The 20,242-nt window shown below is 37.3% G+C and overlaps 2 protein-coding genes and 1 pseudogene across 2 annotated transcripts; 2 read left to right on the top strand and 1 right to left on the bottom strand.

The window, feature by feature from the left end:
* Positions 1–262: 262 nt before the first annotated feature.
* Positions 263–2,008, top strand: LOC132619169 (uncharacterized). The gene is made up of 4 exons (XM_060334127.1): positions 263–457; positions 538–650; positions 751–863; positions 1,771–2,008. Exons 1-4 carry the CDS (start codon positions 406–408, stop codon positions 1,874–1,876), a joined length of 384 nt encoding a protein of 127 aa, XP_060190110.1. The 5' UTR covers positions 263–405; the 3' UTR covers positions 1,877–2,008.
* A 700-nt stretch (positions 2,009–2,708) lies between these two features.
* LOC132619786 (phenylcoumaran benzylic ether reductase TP7-like) lies at positions 2,709–4,625 on the top strand (annotated as a pseudogene).
* A 1,175-nt stretch (positions 4,626–5,800) lies between these two features.
* LOC132619785 (uncharacterized) lies at positions 5,801–10,074 on the bottom strand. Its single transcript, XM_060334581.1, has 7 exons — positions 9,510–10,074; positions 8,612–9,275; positions 8,038–8,485; positions 7,283–7,667; positions 6,570–7,216; positions 6,247–6,476; positions 5,801–5,813 (listed from the first exon to the last, which is right to left on the bottom strand). The coding sequence occupies exons 1-7, from the start codon at positions 10,072–10,074 to the stop codon at positions 5,801–5,803; spliced, it is 2,952 nt and encodes a 983-aa protein (XP_060190564.1).
* Positions 10,075–20,242: the final 10,168 nt, after the last annotated feature.

Below are 20,242 nucleotides of genomic sequence, written 5' to 3'. Positions count from 1 at the left end.
AGAGAGTATTAGATAAGCTTGGCTTCCTCACTCTGTCACGTGAAGGTTGTTATATACGTAGCAATTTTTTTAGCGTGAGAGTTTACATGACGTGACGACCTATAGGACATCCATTTGTAAATTACATCTTTTTTCTTTTCATTTATTGGTACTTATCTTCCAAATTTCAGCTCGATCGTCACCCTGCCCTGCATGCATATCTACGTGCTGCTCTAGACAGTTCCACACATATTATATATTCAATGTTTGTTTAGAGATAACATTAGGAATCAAGCAAGTGCCCATAATAAAAATATTAATTTGTCTTCTAGTAGCTTTATAATACAGATTCTTTTTAGTAGGATTCACAAAGAAACTGAGTACACCACCATCAACTGCTTCAAAGAAACAAGCAAATAAGTAAAAATGGGTTCCCTTCTGGCAGGTTGGGACTCTAATATTCTTGATCCCCAAGTTGGTAAGTTACTTTAATCTTCCTCTTATACCTTATAGTTTTGTGACTTTTAGTTGCGAAATAATTCGTTTTTTCCTTTGCAGTGAAATATAAGAGAAACAAGTCATTAACAAAAGAAGAGATAGAGGCATTCTGGAGATCCAAAAAACATAAAGAGGAAGATACTTCTGCGCTATCCCCTCGAAGCCAAATTCAGGTAGCAGTGGAGTTTTATTTTACTTTTCTAATTTATAAAGGATGTATATATGGTGTGATATTAATTTGTAGTGGCTTATACTGTGGCTGTTATGGGACAGGCAAATAGTAGCTTTGAAGATGCTGCTAAGACATCGTTCGAAACATCAAACTCCGGGGAGATTTTGGGTATGGACAATGAGGACACCGAGAAACTAATCAAGAAACATGGCTGGTATGTATGCATATATATATATATATATATTTTTTAGTTATTTTTCAAGTATATAACTTTCTAGTTTTTAATTTAAGTAGATGTATATTATAAGTATATTCTTAGTATATTTTAGGTATATTCCTAACTTAATATAAGTAAAAATATGAACACATGTAAATAGATCTATCTATTATATATATATATATATATATGTGTGTGTGTAGTGTATATATACACACACACATATATATATATATATATTATTATAAACATATTTTAGGTATATTCCTAACTTAATATAAGTAAAAATATGAATACAAGTAAATAGAAGAAAGCTCAATGAGTCATATATTTTATTCATTCATGGATAACAATATATATATAAAGTTATATGCTTAAGTTATACTACATATACCTAAAATATACTAAAAATATACTTTTATATATATATATATATATATATCACTTTGAAAGTTTGGAACTTTGGTGAATGAGTTTATGAGAAGAAGTAGGATCAATAGTTTAATTAGTAGTATCTAGGCTGTAACAATTAGCAACAAATTAAAAATATGTTTCACCTCACAAGTGCTCTCTGAACCAGGCTAGATAGTCTCCTATAACTAGGCTAACTTATAGATATAGTTTTTTCTGCAGAGTATCATAACCTGTAAAAGATGCACTTCAATCTTCATATTTCCTTGAGTTCGCTCCCAAAAATATAGCCATCCCTGCCCTCTTATATCAGTCCAAAAGTAAACTTGTTCATATATATATGGTGAAAAGTATTTGCGCAATCATGTCTCTTAATAAATTATAGTATAATTTAAGGTATATACACTGACAGTAAACAAATATAACTTATTGATAAATTGTAGCAAGTCCCGATCGAATATGTGTAAATTAATGTTGGATTTTATGGCTGTAGGTGGGTAAGTAGCAAATGGGCACATTTGAATGAACCGCCAGTGCTACCATCAGATGAGGCTACTTACAAGCATCTCTCACGCTTCAAACAACCCCAAACTGGATAATCAACTCATCATCGATCGTTTGGCGTTGGGAAAATACTACTTTCTTTTAATATTTTGTAACCTAAATAGTTAAATTTTGATACAATAGTTTGAAAGGAGAAGTATGTATATATCTTGGTTGTTTTAGGTGTTTCTTGAGCTTGTAAAACTAAGACAAAGAGTACTGCGCGAGGTTTTGAGGAGTGATTAGTAAGTTTTTTTTTTTTTTTTTGTCCTTCTGTTGGTTTTCGTTTTTGTCCATATTGTTTACTCCCAACTAATTCAATTTCGATATGATGGGGCCTGGAAGGTGGCGAGAATAATACTCTTTCCTTTCTTGTGTGTAATTTGATGTAAAGATGCTTGTGAATCAAGTGTGACAACGACAATATTGTATAAATTGGCATATTGTCTTTTAACATATTTTAACAGCAAAGAAACTTAATATTAGCAGTAATATAATAAATCATTGTTATACTATGTGTCTAAAGTCACCGACTCTTATAACTACTACTCTATTAATCACCTATTGCAGCGATTAGGTTCGTTTTCGTGTTGTCCTCACCTCACTCAGTGTCAACATCAACAATGTTCATCCGTAATTTGAAAAACAATATCTGCATGAATCATATAAGTACTTTGCTTATCCGGCATGCCTCTATTTTCAAGCAAACCCTGATTACGTATTACCAAACCAGCTAGCAACTCCATATATACATAATGACCTTCCCCTGGCCACCCATTTGTTTCCTTCGTGGAGGAGCTAAGTTTTCCTACTGGCCTGAACCTGAAAGAGGGGACCATAAGGAAAGAAATTTGTGTTTGAATTGCTTCATTTTATTTGCTGATGTTAACGTGTCTCATTTTTCCAGAACCCATCTCATTGCAGCCCTCTCCAGCTCTAATTTTATTAAATTGAAAACATAATGTGATACATATACTCCATAGACAGTAGCTAAAACCTTCCATAATACACAGTTTTTGACCCAAAGGATTCTTCATGTAAAGGGTTCCTTTGTAGCATGGAGTTGCGGAGAAGTGTTATGCTCACCTTTATTATTGTAGCTACAAGATAAATGGTCCAAACTAAATTAAAAAAAAAAAAAAAATATATATATATATATATATAGGCACAGAGAGTCAACATTTCTTCCAAAATTATATCCAAACATGAAATTGGACAAGACTGGTTTGCAACCGAAATGCTGCCTAATAATCAGCAAAACTTGGATTTATGGGGGAATTAGTTGGTGCAAAAGGTTCATATTGGTAAATTGAACCTCCGGCCAGCAAGTGTATAAATTGATAAATTGCTGCATCAATGCATGCTAGATGCCCCAAACCAAAATAAACTTCTCCAGCTTGCTTACTGCTAGTGTCAATGGCTGAGGAGAGCAAAGTTGTGATCATTGGAGGAACTGATTATATCGGAAAATTCATAGTGGAAGCAAGTGCAAAATCTGGGCACCCACCTTTGCATTGTAAACATGTTGAGAGTTTCAAGAATTCTGGTGCCACTTACTTTATGTAAGTTTACTGCAATCTATCTACCTTTAAGGCAAACCAATTAAAGGAATGAATTTGAGGCAAAATTCTTGCTCCTTCAGGGTGATTTATAGGATCATGAGAGCTTGGTGAAAGCTGTAAAGCGCAAGTGGTAATAGCAACAGTGGGATGGCTGATCAAGTTGAGATCATTACTCCAATCAAAGAAGCTGGCAATATTAGGGTTGGTTTAATTTCTAGTGTTCATTTCCCATAAACTCATTGGCGAATGCAGGATTAAGAGTCAGTGGGTTCTGCTCTTCATGTATGTGCCATATTTTTTGCATCTAGTCTATAAACTGAGTATAAACATCTTCCATAAGTTGGCATTTGTTCATTTTTTTCTGTTCCACTTAATAGTTAGAATTCTATGTGAAAACAGAACTCAAGATTTCTTGAATCCGAAATCATATATAGTTGTGAATGTGGCCAACAGGACATTTTGATATATATTAATACATTAAATACTAGGAAATATGTTCAAATCCTGGCTGGAAAATGGCCGAAGCCCTAGGATTAGGAAAGAGACCAATCTTAACTTTAGGCAGCAGGTGTCCTTATCTCCTTGATTTAGCTTTCTAACATTGAATAAGAACTTTTATGGCACATGGTGAATTATTGACATATCATATAAGGAAGGCATGATATACTTGTAGCATTTTTCTCATGTTGTTATCTTAAAATCTCAAGAGATTCTTGCCTTCAGAGTTTGGGACTGAAGTGGATAAGACTAATGGTGTTGACTGTTGAGCCAGCAAAGTCTACATTGGCTGTAAAGCCCAGATAAGGAGAGCTATTGAGGCTAAAGGAATACCTTATACCTATGTCTCCGCAAACTGCTTTTCTGGTTATTATCTCCCAATATTGGCCCAGCCAGGAGCCACTGCTCCCCCGAGAGATAAAGTCGTCATTGTTGGTGATGGAAATACTAAAGGTATGCAGATTCTTGTCTTCATCATTGAAAAAACAGAACAAGTTCATTGCCAAAAGTTTAAAATTTATACTTATCCTGCTTTCCTTTTGCGTGCAGCTGTGTTCAATGAAGAACATGACATTGGAACCTACACAATAAAGCTGTTGATTACCCGAGAAGGATGAACAGGACCCTCTACATCAAACCCCCTAAGAACACCTATTCATTCAATGAGCATGTTGCTTTGTGGGAGAAGAAGATTGGTAAAACTCTCAAGAATATTTACATTCCAGTGGAACAAATTAAATTCTGAAACACGTCCAACGTCAGTAAAAACTTATTTATCCCTTTATGAATCCTTAATCAATATTGTACTTTCAATCGGTAATCCTGAGATGTCTCTATTTCTTTGTTCTTTGTGGTAGCAGAATGTCCAGTTCCAATCAATGTTGCATTCACTAATTAGCGTCTCATAATGATGCTACCTCTTAGTCTGCAATGTAAGCTACGTATGTTGATTGCTTATTCCCTAGTTATATGAACAATACAATCTTTTTTTTTATTTTAACTCTTTTTTTTTATTAATAGTAGGACCAGGTCCAGAAGTACTATAATAGGGATAAAGAGTGACATAATAATTACCCATAATTACAACCACCAAACATTCCTTTTGCCATGATGTTCTTTCCTGTTGAGTGACAAGATTTCTGTATGTATCTTCTCTTTCTACTTTGTGTAGAGTAGTAGTGAAGCGGGAAGCAGAAAGAAGAGCGCTCTCCATGGCAATTTCTCTGTTTCTGCTTTGAAATGAGTGGTGAGAGGTTGTAACTGATTTCACTTAATTTTGTCATTTCAACTCCTATCAGCTTCCTTCCATTTCAAGCCACGGATTGTTTGCTGTTTTGAGCTGACGGTATAATCAGTGATGCGTAAAGAAGCTGGTTCCAAGTATCAGGTAGTCCGGGAACCACCGCTGCTGAAGTTGTTGTTTCGATTTCAGCTCGTTTGTGATGCTGAGATTGCTGTATGAACACTGAGCTTGTTGTTGCCTTTCTCCTATTCGATCTGGTATGTCCCTTCCTCTCTCTTTGCTATATTTACCTTCTCTGTATCTCTACATTTGATTCTTGCTTGTTTTGTAATCTCCATTGTTCTGTCTCCTCTATGTTTCGATTGAAAAGCTTGGCTGAGCAAATATGTATCTTCCTCTTTGTGATTTAACCCATATAAAATTGACTTTTGTCCATTCGATTGAGCACAACTTGGTGCTAATACCACGAATTGAACATCGATCAACCTTATATTAATTAAAATCCCCTTTGAGGCTTTCCTGAGTTGGATCTTGATCATATTTGGTATGCATCTGTATTCTTTTTTGTTTTTTTCACGTTTCCTGTATCCTGATTACACTGTGTTTCGCTGCTTGTTGGTATTCCTTCAGTGTGGTTGTTCTGTGGTGCCTGTTGAATTAAAAATCCTCCATTTATGTTAGATTGTGTACCTGCAACCATTAGCAAACAATTACTATAAACCAAATCCTTCACATTCTCCTCCCAAAGGATTTGAGTGTGAGGACCTCCTTTTCTCCCACCTTTCCCTATATTCAGTCTCCTTAATATGATCTGATTCTTAGATAGGGCAGCTGTAATTTGTCACTGTTCACAATTCTTTTACAGTGGCTCTCCATGTCATGAAAGGAATTGAATTGTATGTCCCCTGTGTCCAAAGCTAAATTAGCCAAGTGATCTGCTAATTTGTTTCCTTCCCTATAAGTATGCTCTATCACCACCACTTTTTCCTCAATTATTCTCCAAATTTATTCCACCATATTAATGATTTGCCAAGGAATTTCCCATGTCCTTTGAATAATGTTCTTCAGCAATAGTGAATCTGTCTCTATCATTATTTGATCCCATTGATTGTCTTTTAAATACCTGAGAGCCTGTAAAATGGCCAGGGCCTCTGCCTCGGTGTTGGTGCTTTGAGGATCCTCTGTTTCTCTGGCCTGTGCTTGTATCACATCTCCCCTTTCATCCCTTACACAAAAGGCCCATGAACTCCTACCCGAGTTTCCTCTTGAGGCTCCATCAGTATTGACTTTTATCCATCCAATATCTGGAGTTCTCCAGGTCACTGGTGTTACTCTTATCTTTGGAGAATATCTCTGTAGTGACTCCACAATCACACTCCAATTATATGGTGCATATCTAAAAAAAATTCTTCTCACCTTCATGAATTAAATCAAAGTATGCATCACCTGGTAAATGAGTTTTGTGATTGACACATTCCCTTCATGTCTCATAGTGTTTCTCCTCTTCCAAAGTTCCCAAATAATAATAGCAGGGATAGCTTGGTTGATGCATTTGACATGTAGTCTACTAGGCATATCCCACCATCTGTTAATTATTTGGGTAACTTGCAAATACTCAATATTTATTCCCACTGGTCCACAAAAATACTTCCAGATGGCTTGAGCTGTTGGTGAGTGTAAAAAAACATGGGAGGTATCTTCCACTTCTGGATGTTGACAACAATAGCATCTGGAAGGGAATTGGTGTCCCCATTTCTTCAACTTATCATCCAGTGGTAGCTTGAACTTCCAAAATCTCCACATAAAAAAAGATATCTTTATTGGTAGTCCTTTAATCCACATCTGCTTATACAAATTACTGGGATCTTTTCTTTGTCTGAGCAATTGAAATGCAGACCCAACTGTGAATTTCCCCCTCGAATCTAACTTCCAGAAAGCCTTATCTGCTTGGTCATTTTCATTTGGTGGATTAATGTGCTGCACAATATGGTCTGCTAGATCCTCAGGAAGGATTCTTCTTAGCAACTGTTCATCCCATTGCCCCACTTCTGCAATTTCTTTTACAAGGATGAATGTGGGATCACACTCAAAATCTGGTGGAGTAATATGGTATAGGGCTCCCAGTCCTGTCCAATTATCAAACCAAAAATAAGAATTACCTTGTTGAAGCTTCCACCATATCTCATGTTCCATCTCATCTCTGTGTTTAATCATCTTCTTCCACACATAAGTACCCGATCCGCTAAGGGCTATCACAGCATGAAACTTCTTTAAGTACTTATTACTCATGAAAGTTCTCCATAAGGATTGTTTGGTTCTCATGTTCCACCACAGTTTAGCAAAGAGGGCTTTAGATATATCTTGTAGGCTTCTGAACCCCATGCCACCTTCTTCTTGTGGATGACATAAGGTTGTCCAAGTTTCCCAGTGCTTACTTGAGTTTCCCACAGAGTTGCTCCAAAAGAACTTAGCAAACAATCTATGAATCTGAGCAAGTACACCACTAGGGGGGTCACAAGCGGATAGTAGGTGTATAGGCATGCTCTGTAAAACATGTTTAATCAAGGTTTTCCTTCCTCCAATAGATAACAGCTTACCAGTCCACGAGCTCAGTCTATTCTGAATCTTTTTCTATTATCTCCTTGTAGTGAATGTTCATTCTTCTCCCATAGTAAATTGGTACACCCAAATATGTGAATGGAAAATCCTTTTCAGGAATCTGAGTGACAGAAAATACCAACTCCTTAATGTTATGAGATGTCAAATGATGCATATAAACAACACTTTTCTGCTTGTTGATCTTCTAACCACTCACCTTCTCATAATTACTCTAAGTCTTCATCACTAATCTCACAGACTGTTCATTAGCAGAGGTGAAAATGATAGTATCATCTGCATATGCCAAATGATTGACATATGGACTCCATTTTGGCATCCCATATTCCTTGTAATCAGCCTCAGTATGCAGTGCATTCAGAGCCCTAGACAAACATTCTGCAGCCAAGATGAATAAAGTAGGGGACAATGGATCTCCTTGCTTTACTCCTCTAGATGATTTGAAAAAACCATGAGGTTGCCCATTAATCAGAATGGAATACCAATTATTTGAGATAACTCTAAACACCAGATCAATAGTAAATTCACCAAACCCCATTCTCCTCAGGACTTTAGTTAGAAATAACCATGATACCCTGTCATAAGCCTTTGCCATATCAAGCTTAATGATAACATTTGCAGGATTTCCTCTAATCCTAATATCATGTACAATTTCCTGAGCCAACAGAATGTTTTCTACAATACTCCTGCCTTTAACAAATCCTGATTGCTGAGGTGAAATGATCTCAGGCAGCAGATATATCAACCTTTCATGAATGATTCTTGAGATAACTTTGCTAGTGATGTTACTCAAGCTGATTGGCCTCATATCAGAAAATGTATTAATTTCTTTCTTCTTTGGTATCAAAACCAAATTGGTACAAGTTACATACCTTGGGAGTTCATGCCCACAGAAGAAAGATCTCACCATGTTCACCAATTCATTTGCAATAATTTCCCAACAAGCTTGGAAAAATCTTCCTATGAAACCATCAGGACCCCCTGCACTGTCTCCATTTAAACCAAAAACTGCTCTTTTCACCTTTGCTTCATCTGGCATTTCATAGAGCTGTTGATTTTGTTCTGCTGTAACCATTTTAGGAATCTTATCAAGCATAGAGAAATCTGTAGGGATATTTTCCTCTTTGAATTGGTCTGAGAAAAATCTGATTGCTTCCTGCGCAATCTCCTCTTCAGTGTCCAGCCATGTACCTGTATGATCTTGAATTCTTTGTAACTGTAGCTTTCTTCTCTTTCCATTGACATGAGCATGAAATAATTTTGTGCTCCTATCTCCATCCTGAAACCACTGCATCCCTGCTTTTTGTCTCCAAAATTTTTCTTCAATAGCATAAAACCTGATCAGATCAGTTTGTACCCTTTGTAGCCTTTCCCTGTTAAGCCCTGTAGGATTCTGTTCAAATTCCTGCTCATGCACCTGCACCACTTCCTCCAGAGTTGCAATTTTCTTGAAGATATCACCATAAGTGTCCCTACTCCACTTAGAGAGAGCTCTTCCCACCTTTTTTAACTTATTATGAAAGTTAAAGAAGGGGTCTGAGCCATAAGATTCCACCCAATTTTATTTGACTACATCTAGAAAAGATTCATGCTCCACCCAAAAATTAAGAAACCTGAAAGATTTCCTAATTGGTCTACTGTCTGCTCTCATATTTACCAGCAAATGAGAGTGGTCAGAACCTTGTTTAATGAGATGCTCTACCTCCAAATTAGGAAAACAATTCTACAGAGCCTGATTTCCCAAGCATCTGTCCAATCTTTTAAATATACAAGCCTCATCAGATCTCCCATTCCACCATATGAACATACTTCTAGTAAAACCAAGATCCATCAGTTGGCAAGTGTCTATACATTGTCTAAAATCCTCTGTTTCTGCAAACTGTACAGGAAGACCCCCAAATTTCTCACTGTCGTCTGTAATGACATTAAAATCCCCACCCACAAGCCATGGGATGGTGATGTGTGAAGACATGTCATATAGATCCTCCCATAGAGTTATTCTCCCACTTCTATCAGTACTCGCAAAAACAACTGTAAGCACCAACTCTTGCCCATCACCCAAATGAGTGAATCTACAAGATAACAGTTGTTCTGTATCTCTCATTATTTCTACTTGAATTTCTGCATCCACAAAAATCCAAATCTTCCCATTCACATTATGCCATGCTGTCCCCATATTTAGCCACAATTTGTACATGTCAATATGTCTAACATGCTGGAAAGGCTCCAGTAAGGCAACATAATTAAAAAGTTTTTGTCTATGCAATAGTACTACCCTCTCAAAGGCCTGTTGAGTGTTGACAGACCTTATATTCCATATTAATGAGCTATTCATTGAGAAACTCCTTTAGAATAGGCCTTCCTTGTTTGTACTGTTATATCCCACATTTTTGCATGTTCGGAAAAATTCGAAATGATTTCGACTTGTAAGAAATAAGGCCATAAATTGATTTCTAATTAATATATGTGTGTTGACCATGAAATGTTGATGTGGAAATATCGAGGAAGGTTAAGGGCAAAAATTTGGAATTTCGGAAATTAGTTTCGCGGATCACAAAATATGGACCATAACGAATTGGGCTAAACAAAAAAAAAAAAAAAGGCCCATAAGTAGTAGGGGCCGGTTATGGAGGAGAAGAAATGGGCCAAGCCCAAGTGCCATAAAAATTCAAGACAAATAAGTAGCAAAAGGGCCACAAAATTCTTCATTCACCATTTGGAAGATTCAAGAACAAAAAAAAAAAAAAAAGAGAGAGAGAGAGAGAGAGCACCAAAGAAGGCATTCGGACACTTCAAGAAAAAATAAAATTAAATTGTGGAGCTCAAATCTTTGGTTCAAACTCATCTCTTTTGAATTCCTATTAAGTTGGAAACCCTCTTCAATGTGATACAAATTTGGAGGCAAGAAAGTACTTTTTTTATCAAGTGGGAATTCTTGAAAAAGGTAAGAATTCTACTCTTTTTATCTTGGAATAATTTTATATATATGTTGTAGTATATGGAAGTGAATGTAAAGTATGAGAATTTTGTGTTATGGGTATGTGGGTGTGTGGCCGAAAATGGGTAAATGGAGAGGGATGATCAAAATTTTATTTATTATGTTAATTGTGTTGTAATGGCCTTTTGATGCAATGGAAGAATTCTAGTTCTAGTTGGCATGAAAAATTTGTTGTTAAGTTGTTGTCGGAAAGTATGTGATGTTATTATAGATTATGTAATTATGGGAATGGAATTGTTAAAGTGCAAATTTCGGTTGTTGTTGATGAAATTGGAAGATGAAAAATGTGTTGTGAATGTTGCGTCGAAGGTTGGAGATTTCGAATGAATTCTAGTCTTGGTGGTGTCATACCCCATTTTAACCGGGTTGATTTAAGGAGTATGACGTATTGGTGATTCCTATTTATTTTATTTGAGGAGTCGCCACCTAATTAATTTAACGGTGAATTAGGACACCTAGATGCTAACTAAGGCAAAGTTAAAACTAAACCTCAATTAATAGTCTGCTTAACCAGTGTGATTCTAGGTAAGGGCTCTATATTATCCTAAAGGGAAGGGGTTATGCATCCTTTAGAATCCGTTAACTTACGGTTATCCGACTAACTTAGGTTAATTAATTAAGTTTTAAATATAGTGTTTGAATTTTAAGAAATAACTTGTAAAATATAGTAGTGCCATTTGAACTAACTTGTAGGAAGATATAATAACTTGCATAACGGGAATGTTTCTTTTTAAAATGAGACTTATAAATACTGTTGAAACTTTGAATGAAAATAGTAATGTTATCTGAAAATAAGACTTACGAAGTATAATGTTTTGCGTAAAGAGGGGTTTCAAATGCTATTTATAATAGGACTTGTAAAAGATTTCAAATAATGACACTACTCAAAACGAGACTAACAATTTGTATAAAAGGATATTCTAAAATGCTATAAAGTTATGAGTGTTACTAATGGTTTAAATGGAAGTGGAATAATGCTATTCAAAATTAGTTTTACGAAATATGATAATTTGCATATGAAATAGAAGAAGATGCGGGGCAACGTTTTAATATATATTTGAAACAAACCAAACGATGAGGTATGAATTGACTTTGCATTTTAGAAAGATAAATGAAATACAAAATCGCTAATGAATTTACTTTATCCCTTTTATTGTTCCTTATTAAATACTTAGCCAAATATGTGTGGTTAATTCGACTTGAAGAATTTAAAATATACTGAAATTTATATTGGCACATTAATGACGTTTGAAATGTTTAGGATAAAAATATGATTCCCTTTTTACTTAAAATATATAGTCGTGCCATTTTGTAGTTCAATTATTCCAGTGAAAAATAAACATTATAAGTATTATAAATAATTTTAACGTAAAATAAAACAAGAATGAACCTATTAATTATTGGTTTATTACCCGTTATTAAGTAACTTCACTAAAGTTCATCTAAATTAACAGGTGTTAGTCACGCAATACAAATTAAATGCATAAAAAAAAAAGTAGATATAGTTTAAACGGGCTCAGCCCATTTAGGACTGCTACAATCGAGAATGGATTCAGCCCATTTTTGGGGCTGTTTGCGATCTGCAGTTGTTATTGGGCCTCGACCCAATTTCTTCTTCTTTTGCAGGTGGGTTGACTCGAGAGCTGAGTTGGGCTTTTAGCCCAACAGCGAATGCAGGAATGACGAGTCTCTTGGACTCGTACACGATGGTCATGCACAAGAATCAAAGGAAAAGAATTAGTATCTAACCAATGGATAAGCCAAACATAAGAATATACATCGAAAAAAAGATCAGTAAGTTGTGTATATTCCGGGTATATGTGAGATATGTCCCATGTTTCAATCAATAACAGACTCGAGGCGTTGAACTAATTACCAGTTTAATCACTTGCAAAGACAAACGAACAGGATACAAAAGTATTTCGGATTATCAATATGCAAGCAATACGAACCAAATCAAGATATTTTTTACAAAAATATAGTTCTCTCAGACATAACAAACATAACAGATATTGCAACAAGCACTCAAAAGAGACAACACACAGCAGACGAACAAACAGATTTGCACATTGGATTCACACTTATCGGAGGCATGAACTAACTACTTATAAACAGAGGGAAATATCAGGGAAGAAGGGGAAAGTGTACATGATAAGAATAAAAACAACTAGAGTCTCAAGTATTAAGCAGGAGGTCTAAATTAGATATACCACTAGATTGATGGTGATTCTGCATATGAATTAGGACACAAGGACCAGTTTAGAATGACATGTGCAAACTGGACTGGATTAGGCAAATTCCCCCACATTATTAAAGTTTAAACTGACCATGTTTTTCATAAATTATGAATCAACAATTCCATAGAATCCTGATTCAGTTAACAGAACCCAACACAGCATCCCAGGTTACTTCCATATCAAACAAAATCTACAGACTATACTAAAGCATATTTAATCATACTGATTTCATCTTTCAACAAATCATAGATGACTGAAACCAACTAATATTGAGCATAAACAAGTACCACTGAATCTGCAGGATTATGTTAAACTACCACAGACTTAAGCAATCAAATTTTGATTGAACATACAGACTTAACCTACAACAGACTTAACCTACATCAGGAGTTGTGTAAACATAAGTTTGGATTGAACAATACGCTGACTTTGAAATGTCAAAATCATCTTCGGCAAATGAATGAGCTATTCTAAACAGGCTCAAACAAACCTGATTGTGTCAGATTAGAGACCAAATCGAATCAGCGACCAACATTGACGTATAATCATTCTATCATATTTAAAACAAACAGATTTCGTTCATGTCAGAGTATATTACTCGAATAAACAGAGTGAGAGAGAGGCAACACTGAACTGTTTTATTCACATGCCAATATACCTAAGTCATACACACAGTGCTATGTATATTAGATGTATATCGAACACATACTTCCCTTTTTGCCTTGATATCCACTGTATATTCTATGTATATTTATCTTTGAACAGATTCTAACTCTCGAGAATTCAGTCTAAAGCCCCAAAATTACAATGTTCATCTTTCACAACTCATCTTAGTAATCAAAACACCTTGTTCTAACAGCATCTAAATATCAACAAACAAACGACGATAGGGACAAACTACACATTTGACTAACTAAAGCAAATGCTAAAGACCAAAAACAAGAGATGTATTAAGGTTTACCTTTTTGTCGTGCAGCGAACGGGATTCTAAATCTTCAATCTACCTCCGAACGCTTATCAAATTCAGCTCGCATATGTGCGGATTCGAACTGATATCGAGGGTAAACGAAATAAAATTGATTTAATATTTTTGACTTGGTAGAAATGACCCCTAAAGGACTGATGTTTAGGGAATCCTAGGAGACTTATGTTTTCTTAGGACGATTTTTTTTGTGCGACTCGAGAAACTCGGATCTTAGGGAGTTTTTCTCAATCCAAAAAACCCATCCTCTGTTTCGATGAATCCACCCCATTTTATAGGGTTTTGGGTTCAAGACCAAAATGACGAAAGGAACAGAGGGAGAAGTAACGTGGCGACAGGCGGGTGTGGGGGTGTCAGACGCGTGGGTGGTGAGGTAACGTGGGAAGTGGGAGACGAAGGGAGTTCAGTGGATGGAGGATACAATAAAATAGGAGGGGGGGACAAGGTGTGGTGGAGGTAGTGATGGCGGTAGTGGGGTGTCAGAGCAAATGGGGGGGGGGGGGGGAGTGTGTGTGGCAGAGATGTCGGGTGAGTGGAGGTGTCGGACGGTGGTGGAGTGTCAGAGATGTCGGGTGAAGTGGTGGGGTATGGGCGAAGTCAGAGGTGTGAGGGACAGGGGTAAGGTGAAGGTAGCGTGGGTGTGACAGGGGTAACGTGGGAACAAAAGAGGATGGGGTGGCGGCTAGGGTTTAGGGGTAAAGGGGAGGAAGATGAGAGGATGGCGAAAAGGAGGTGGTGGAGAGGTGAGCGCGGCGGAGATGGAGGTGGAGAGGCGACGATGTGAAGAAGAAGGAGAAAGAGGCGGAAGATCCGAAGAAGAAATGAAGGGGAACCCTTTTTAGGGTTTCCCTTATTTCTTTTGAAAATGGATCGGACCCGGTCCATAAACGGACTGGGTCAATTTTTAGACCGAGTATTAAGAGAATAGGCTAATAAATTAAAACACTAATTATTCTAAAAATTGAGATAAGAGATATGGGCTAGTCCAAAAATATTTAGGAGTTAATCGGACTTTGATTTGGGGTCCGGTAAGTCAAAATACGGACTAAGTGCAAAAAATAGTTTGGCTTCTAAATTTAAATAAAAGACATGTTTGAACAATTTGTGTTAAATATTGTTCAATATAAAATGTGCAATCATCAATCCTCGGATAAAAATTGGCGTTGTAATAGTCCTGCAATAATATTTAGAAAATTCGTACTGAAATAAATACTATTATTTAATTCTGCAAAGATAAATGCGATGTGTGTGCGTAAGCTAGTAAAATGCCAAAATAATAATAATAAATGGCAATAATAATAATAATAATAATTGTAATAGAATAATAAAGTGCGGTGTTGATAAGAGGCTAATAATTCAGTAAAAATAATTATATATATATTTTAATTTTCTAAAAATATTAGAAGCGTAAATGGGTATTTCGGAGGAGAAACGGGACAAAATTGGGTGTCAACAACTTGTCCCTCTTTGCCCGGTAATGATGAAAAGAGTTGTCGGGCAAAGACGTTGACTTAGTAGCCTATTTTGTCCCGGCTAAAGGAAACTTGAGAGGATTATGACCGGACTCCGGTCTCTGAGTTGCCTACATATCTCGGGCTATACGAGAATCAGGTCGAGTGTAGTTCTCGGACAATTACGACACTTGAACCCCAATCGGCGCGAAACTTGCAAAATATTGTCTCAGTGCTGAATTATGATAACACTAGGTATTGTGATAGAAACTTGAGAATTCTGAAGATTGAATTGCAAAAGAATACTTGTGATTAGAGACGAGTGTTCGAGGTAGATCTTTGACCCATGTCGAGAAGTCTGATTATCCTTCCCGACAAATTGCCCCAGTTCGCTGCCGAAGAAATAGTTCCACGATTTGATGTGTGATGCCAACTTTGATATTGTCAAAAGCCATCAGCTAAAAACAAATGTTAGCAATAAAGAAATATATGTAAATAAGCCAGGGTTGGAGAAATTACACTTGCAGCCCCTGTTTCAGAAGTTGAATCCATACTTGGAGGTGAGTGCCCGCATTCGGAGGTGGGTGCCTGGATTGAAATATAAGATACCCGCATTCGGAGGTGGGCGCCTGAACTGAAATATAAGATACCCGAATTCGGAGGTGGGTGCCTGAACTTGAAATATAAGATACCCGCATTCGGAGGTGGGCGCCTGAACTGAAATATAAGATACCCGCATTCGGAGGTGGGTGCCTGAACTTGAAATATAAGATACCCGCATTCGGAGGTGGGCGCCTGAACTTGAAATATAAGATACCCGCATTCGGAGGTGGGCGCCTGAACTTGAAATAGAAGATACCCGCATTCGGAGGTGGGCGCCTGAACTGAAATATAAGATACCCGCATTCGGAGGTGGGTGCCTGAACTTGAAATATAAGATACCCGCATTCGGAGGTGGGTGCCTGAACTTGAAATATAAGATACCCGCATTCGGAGGTGGGTGCCTGAACTGAACATTGAAATACCCGCATTCTAAGGTGGGTGCCTAAATTGAAAATTGACATACCCGCATTCTAAGGTGGGTGCCTAATTTGAACATTGAAATACCCGCATTCTAAGGTGGGTGCCTGAATTGAACATTGAAATACCCGCATTCTAAGGTGGGTGCCTAAATTGAAAATTGACATACCCGCATTCTAAGGTGGGTGCCTAATTTGAACATTGAAATACCCGCATTCTAAGGTGGGTGCCTGAATTGAACATTGAAATACCCGCATTCTAAGGTGGGTGCCTGGATTGAAATTGACATACCCGCATTCTAAGGTGGGTGCCTAAATTAAATTTTGAAATACCCGCATTCTAAGGTGGGTGCCTAATTTGAACATTGAAATACCCGCATTCTAAGGTGGGTGCCTAATTTGAACTTTGAAATACCCGCATTTTAAGGTGGGTGCCTATATCATGTCCACTTCCCATGGTGCAAAAAATGTAAATCCACATCCACTTTCAGGGTGCAGAAAAATAAATCCAAGTTCACTTTCACAGTTCAAAATATAAATCTACGTCCGCATTTCACGGTACAAAATATAAATCCACGTCGACTTTGACGTCCGTATTATACGGTACAACAGTAAATTTACATCTACTTTCACGTCTGCATTATACGGCGCAAAAATAAATTCACTTTTACTTTCAAAAACATAAATCTGTATCCACTTTCTACAATTATATGTATATTTTTTTTTGTAATATAATTCTATTTCCACTTCCATGCTCGCATCCACAATGTAAATGTAAATCCACGTCCACTTTAGAAATAGTATTGTAAAAAGATATCCACATCTTAATCCATGTCCCGTTGTGACGGAAGTTAATATATAATTAACCCCCACAATTTGATATACGATGCAATATTTCGATCTTGTTATCTTATTAACATACTTCATTCTAAAAGAATTTGATAATGATTTGAACATGTATGAAGTGATGACGAAACTGAGGAATTCTAACCAATAACAGGTGATCAAGGTCAGTGTCCATGATTATATGTATTCGATCCATCGATGAATGTCACGAGCTAAAACAACTGTTAGTGATAAGAATCAATAGCTGGGTCTAAAATAATTATACTTACAGCCCTTGGTTGAGAAGATGAACTTGTGTCCACTGTTGCAATTGAAATTTCGTGATGAGTGGAACGACGCCCATCGTTCGGCATAAGCTACCTTTGCATCCACGCTGAAGAGTATTTGCATTTTGAAGAAAGTTAACTTTTTGATCACGCCCATAATTTAATACATGCACCGTGTTCATGTTAATTGGACCTGTCTCAACAAAGAAAAATTGTGAGTTTAAAAGAAAATTGGTTGACTTGTGCATGTCGGGGAACTTGGCCCTTGAATTGACTTTTGTCTCGGTCGCGTCCACGTTCTTCGATGTCTCACCACATATCTTGCTTCGCCGGGGAGTTTCAGTTATAAAAAAAATGTATTTTGAAAATAAAAGTAATGAGATTTAGATGACTTTGAAAGGAAATACTTAGTGGCTCTAATATGTAACATGATTAAGAAGACTCGATTTTTGAATTTACTCACATTTTTAGAAATATGAATGGACTTTTATTTAAGACCACTTTTATGCTACTTCTAAAAATTTGTCCCAGTTTCAAGATACTAAAACACATGAATTTAAACGGTGGGAAGACCAAGTCTTGTATAAAAATCCTTATGTATTTTATAGGAACCAAAATGTTTGGACAAACTGAAGATAAAAATTTTAAGATAGAAGGGCCGAACCCGCCTCGGGTTGCCTACGTATCCCAAAGGAATCAGGCCAGACGTAGTTCGTGATGAACATAAAGATTTTTGAGTTTGTTTTGTTTTTTAATAAAGGGGCCGAACCCTATGTGGGTTGCCTACGTATCCAAAAGGAAATCAGGTCATACGTAGTTCCACTCATACAACAAAAACACTGAAATATTTTGAAAAAGTGGCCGAACCCGATGTGGGCTGCCTACGTATCCAACAGGAAGTCAGGCCAAACGTAGTTCCAACCATAAACAAAGATACTGAAATGATTTGAAAAGAGTGGCCGAACCCGATGTGGGCTGCCTACGTATCCAACAGGAAGTCAGGCCAAACGTAGTTCGTTACAAACAAAATGACAGAATCTTAATTTAAAAAGGCCGTAACAAAACATAGAGGCAACATGACAAAAGGAACTAAATGTTCTAGTTGATGCCTCCGGCCTACTACAAAAGGAAATTTAAACTGAAAAACTGAAACTCCCGACGAACCGGGGCTAAGATAGAAGTTCAATTTTGCAACTCAGGTCCTGGCTCAGCAGCCTATAAAGTCAATATTTCAGCAAAGTCTTTGATTATCGCAGCATGATCATCTTCATCTTCCACGAACAGGTTCTTGACTCCCTCCACGATATCATCATAGGCAACTTCATCAATCAGATCTGAAGGTTTTGAGAAAGTTTTATCGATGGTAGGAATAGGTTTTGGCAATGCAATCTCCTTCATTTTATTTTTTCGTGCTTTCTTCACTTCTTCCTCAGTTGGCTCATATCCCAAACCGAATGTAAACTGTTGCGTAGGGAGAACGACTGGCTCAACCCGCCCATTTAGTGTTTTCCCTAGCCCAAATCCAGGTTGGTACCCATTTCTCACCATTTCTTTTGCAACCATAATTGCGGCACATGATCTTTTGAACTCTTGAGTTTGACATACTTCACTCTCCTTAGTGACATTCACAACCTCCCAAGCGTGGTAAGCTGCTCCGTCGAACTCTCCTTCTGCCTCGACGAATGGGGTGGATTGCTCTAGATAGAAAGACGTGTCTCCTTCTCCGTGTATACATATTTGTTGCTGATCCCATTCGAATTTGACAGTTTGGTGTAAAGTGGATGGTACAGCCCCAGCCAGGTGGATCCACGGTCTACCTAACAGCATGTTGTATGTCGTGGAAATATCGAGTACTTGAAAATCCATGATGAATTCAACAGGGCCAATCAACACTTTCAACTCTATTTCCCCAATAGGGCGCCTTTGAGCCCCATCAAATGCTCGAATATTCATATCACTGGTCTTGAGCTCACTAACATTATATCCGATCTTCTTCAGACTTGCTAATGGACAGATGTTGAGTCCAGAACCCCCATCAATCAATACTTTAGCCACAAACATGTTACGACACTTGACAGTTATATAGAGCGCTTTGTTATGCATACATCCTTCTGGCGGCAGTTCTTCATTATCGAAGCTGATTCGATGGCTGTCAAGTACGCGCTCAATCATCCCAGCTAACGCCTCACTAGTTGTTTCGCTTGGGACATATGCTTCATTCAAGATCTTCAACAGTGCATTTCTGTGCATATCTGAACTCAAAAGCAAAGAGAGAATAGGAATTTGAGCATTGGTCTTTTTCAACTGATCCACAACTGAATACTCACTAGCCTTAATCTTCCTCAGAAATTCTTCTGCTTCGAATTCAGTCACGACCCTTTTGGGAGGTACATTGGTTTCCTTAACTTGCCCCAATCTAACTAGCTCTTCTGGAGAATAGCATCTTCCCGACCTTGTCATTCCTGATGTCTTAACCTTGTCAGTGATCGTGTCCTTTCCTCGACATTCCATCACAGTTTGTTGATAATTCCATGGTACGGCTTTTGTATCGAGCACTGGTAACTGATTTGGTGCTTGAACTACTTCCACAGGCGTTGATGAAGCTCCTAATATCTCGACAGGCACACAACCCCTTATCACTACAGCCGGAGAAGCAACGGCTACAAGATCATGATCCTCCACACGATCCACAGGCACTATAAAT

The sequence above is a fragment of the Lycium barbarum genome, chromosome 11 (assembly GCF_019175385.1).
Source record: "Lycium barbarum isolate Lr01 chromosome 11, ASM1917538v2, whole genome shotgun sequence".
NCBI lineage: Eukaryota > Viridiplantae > Streptophyta > Magnoliopsida > Solanales > Solanaceae > Lycium > Lycium barbarum.
The sequence above is the reverse complement of the archived record's forward strand: the minus strand, read 5'-3'. Positions and strand labels throughout refer to the sequence as shown.

Excerpts from the sequence above, each read along its gene's own strand:
- LOC132619169 (XM_060334127.1), top strand. The coding sequence starts at position 406 with ATGGGTTCCCTTCTGGCAGGTTGGGACTCTAATATTCTTGATCCCCAA. Across the intron at positions 458-537 it reads TATTCTTGATCCCCAAGTTG|TGAAATATAAGAGAAACAAG; the intron begins GTAAGTTACTTT and ends TTTCCTTTGCAG. Across the intron at positions 864-1,770 it reads CTAATCAAGAAACATGGCTG|GTGGGTAAGTAGCAAATGGG; the intron begins GTATGTATGCAT and ends TTATGGCTGTAG.
- LOC132619785 (XM_060334581.1), bottom strand. The coding sequence starts at position 10,074 with ATGAATAGCTCATTAATATGGAATATAAGGTCTGTCAACACTCAACAG. Across the intron at positions 7,668-8,037 it reads TGCCAAAATGGAGTCCATAT|AGCATGCCTATACACCTACT; the intron begins GTCAATCATTTG and ends CATGTTTTACAG. Across the intron at positions 7,217-7,282 it reads ATGGTGGAAGCTTCAACAAG|ATTTTGAGTGTGATCCCACA; the intron begins GTAATTCTTATT and ends TTACTCCACCAG.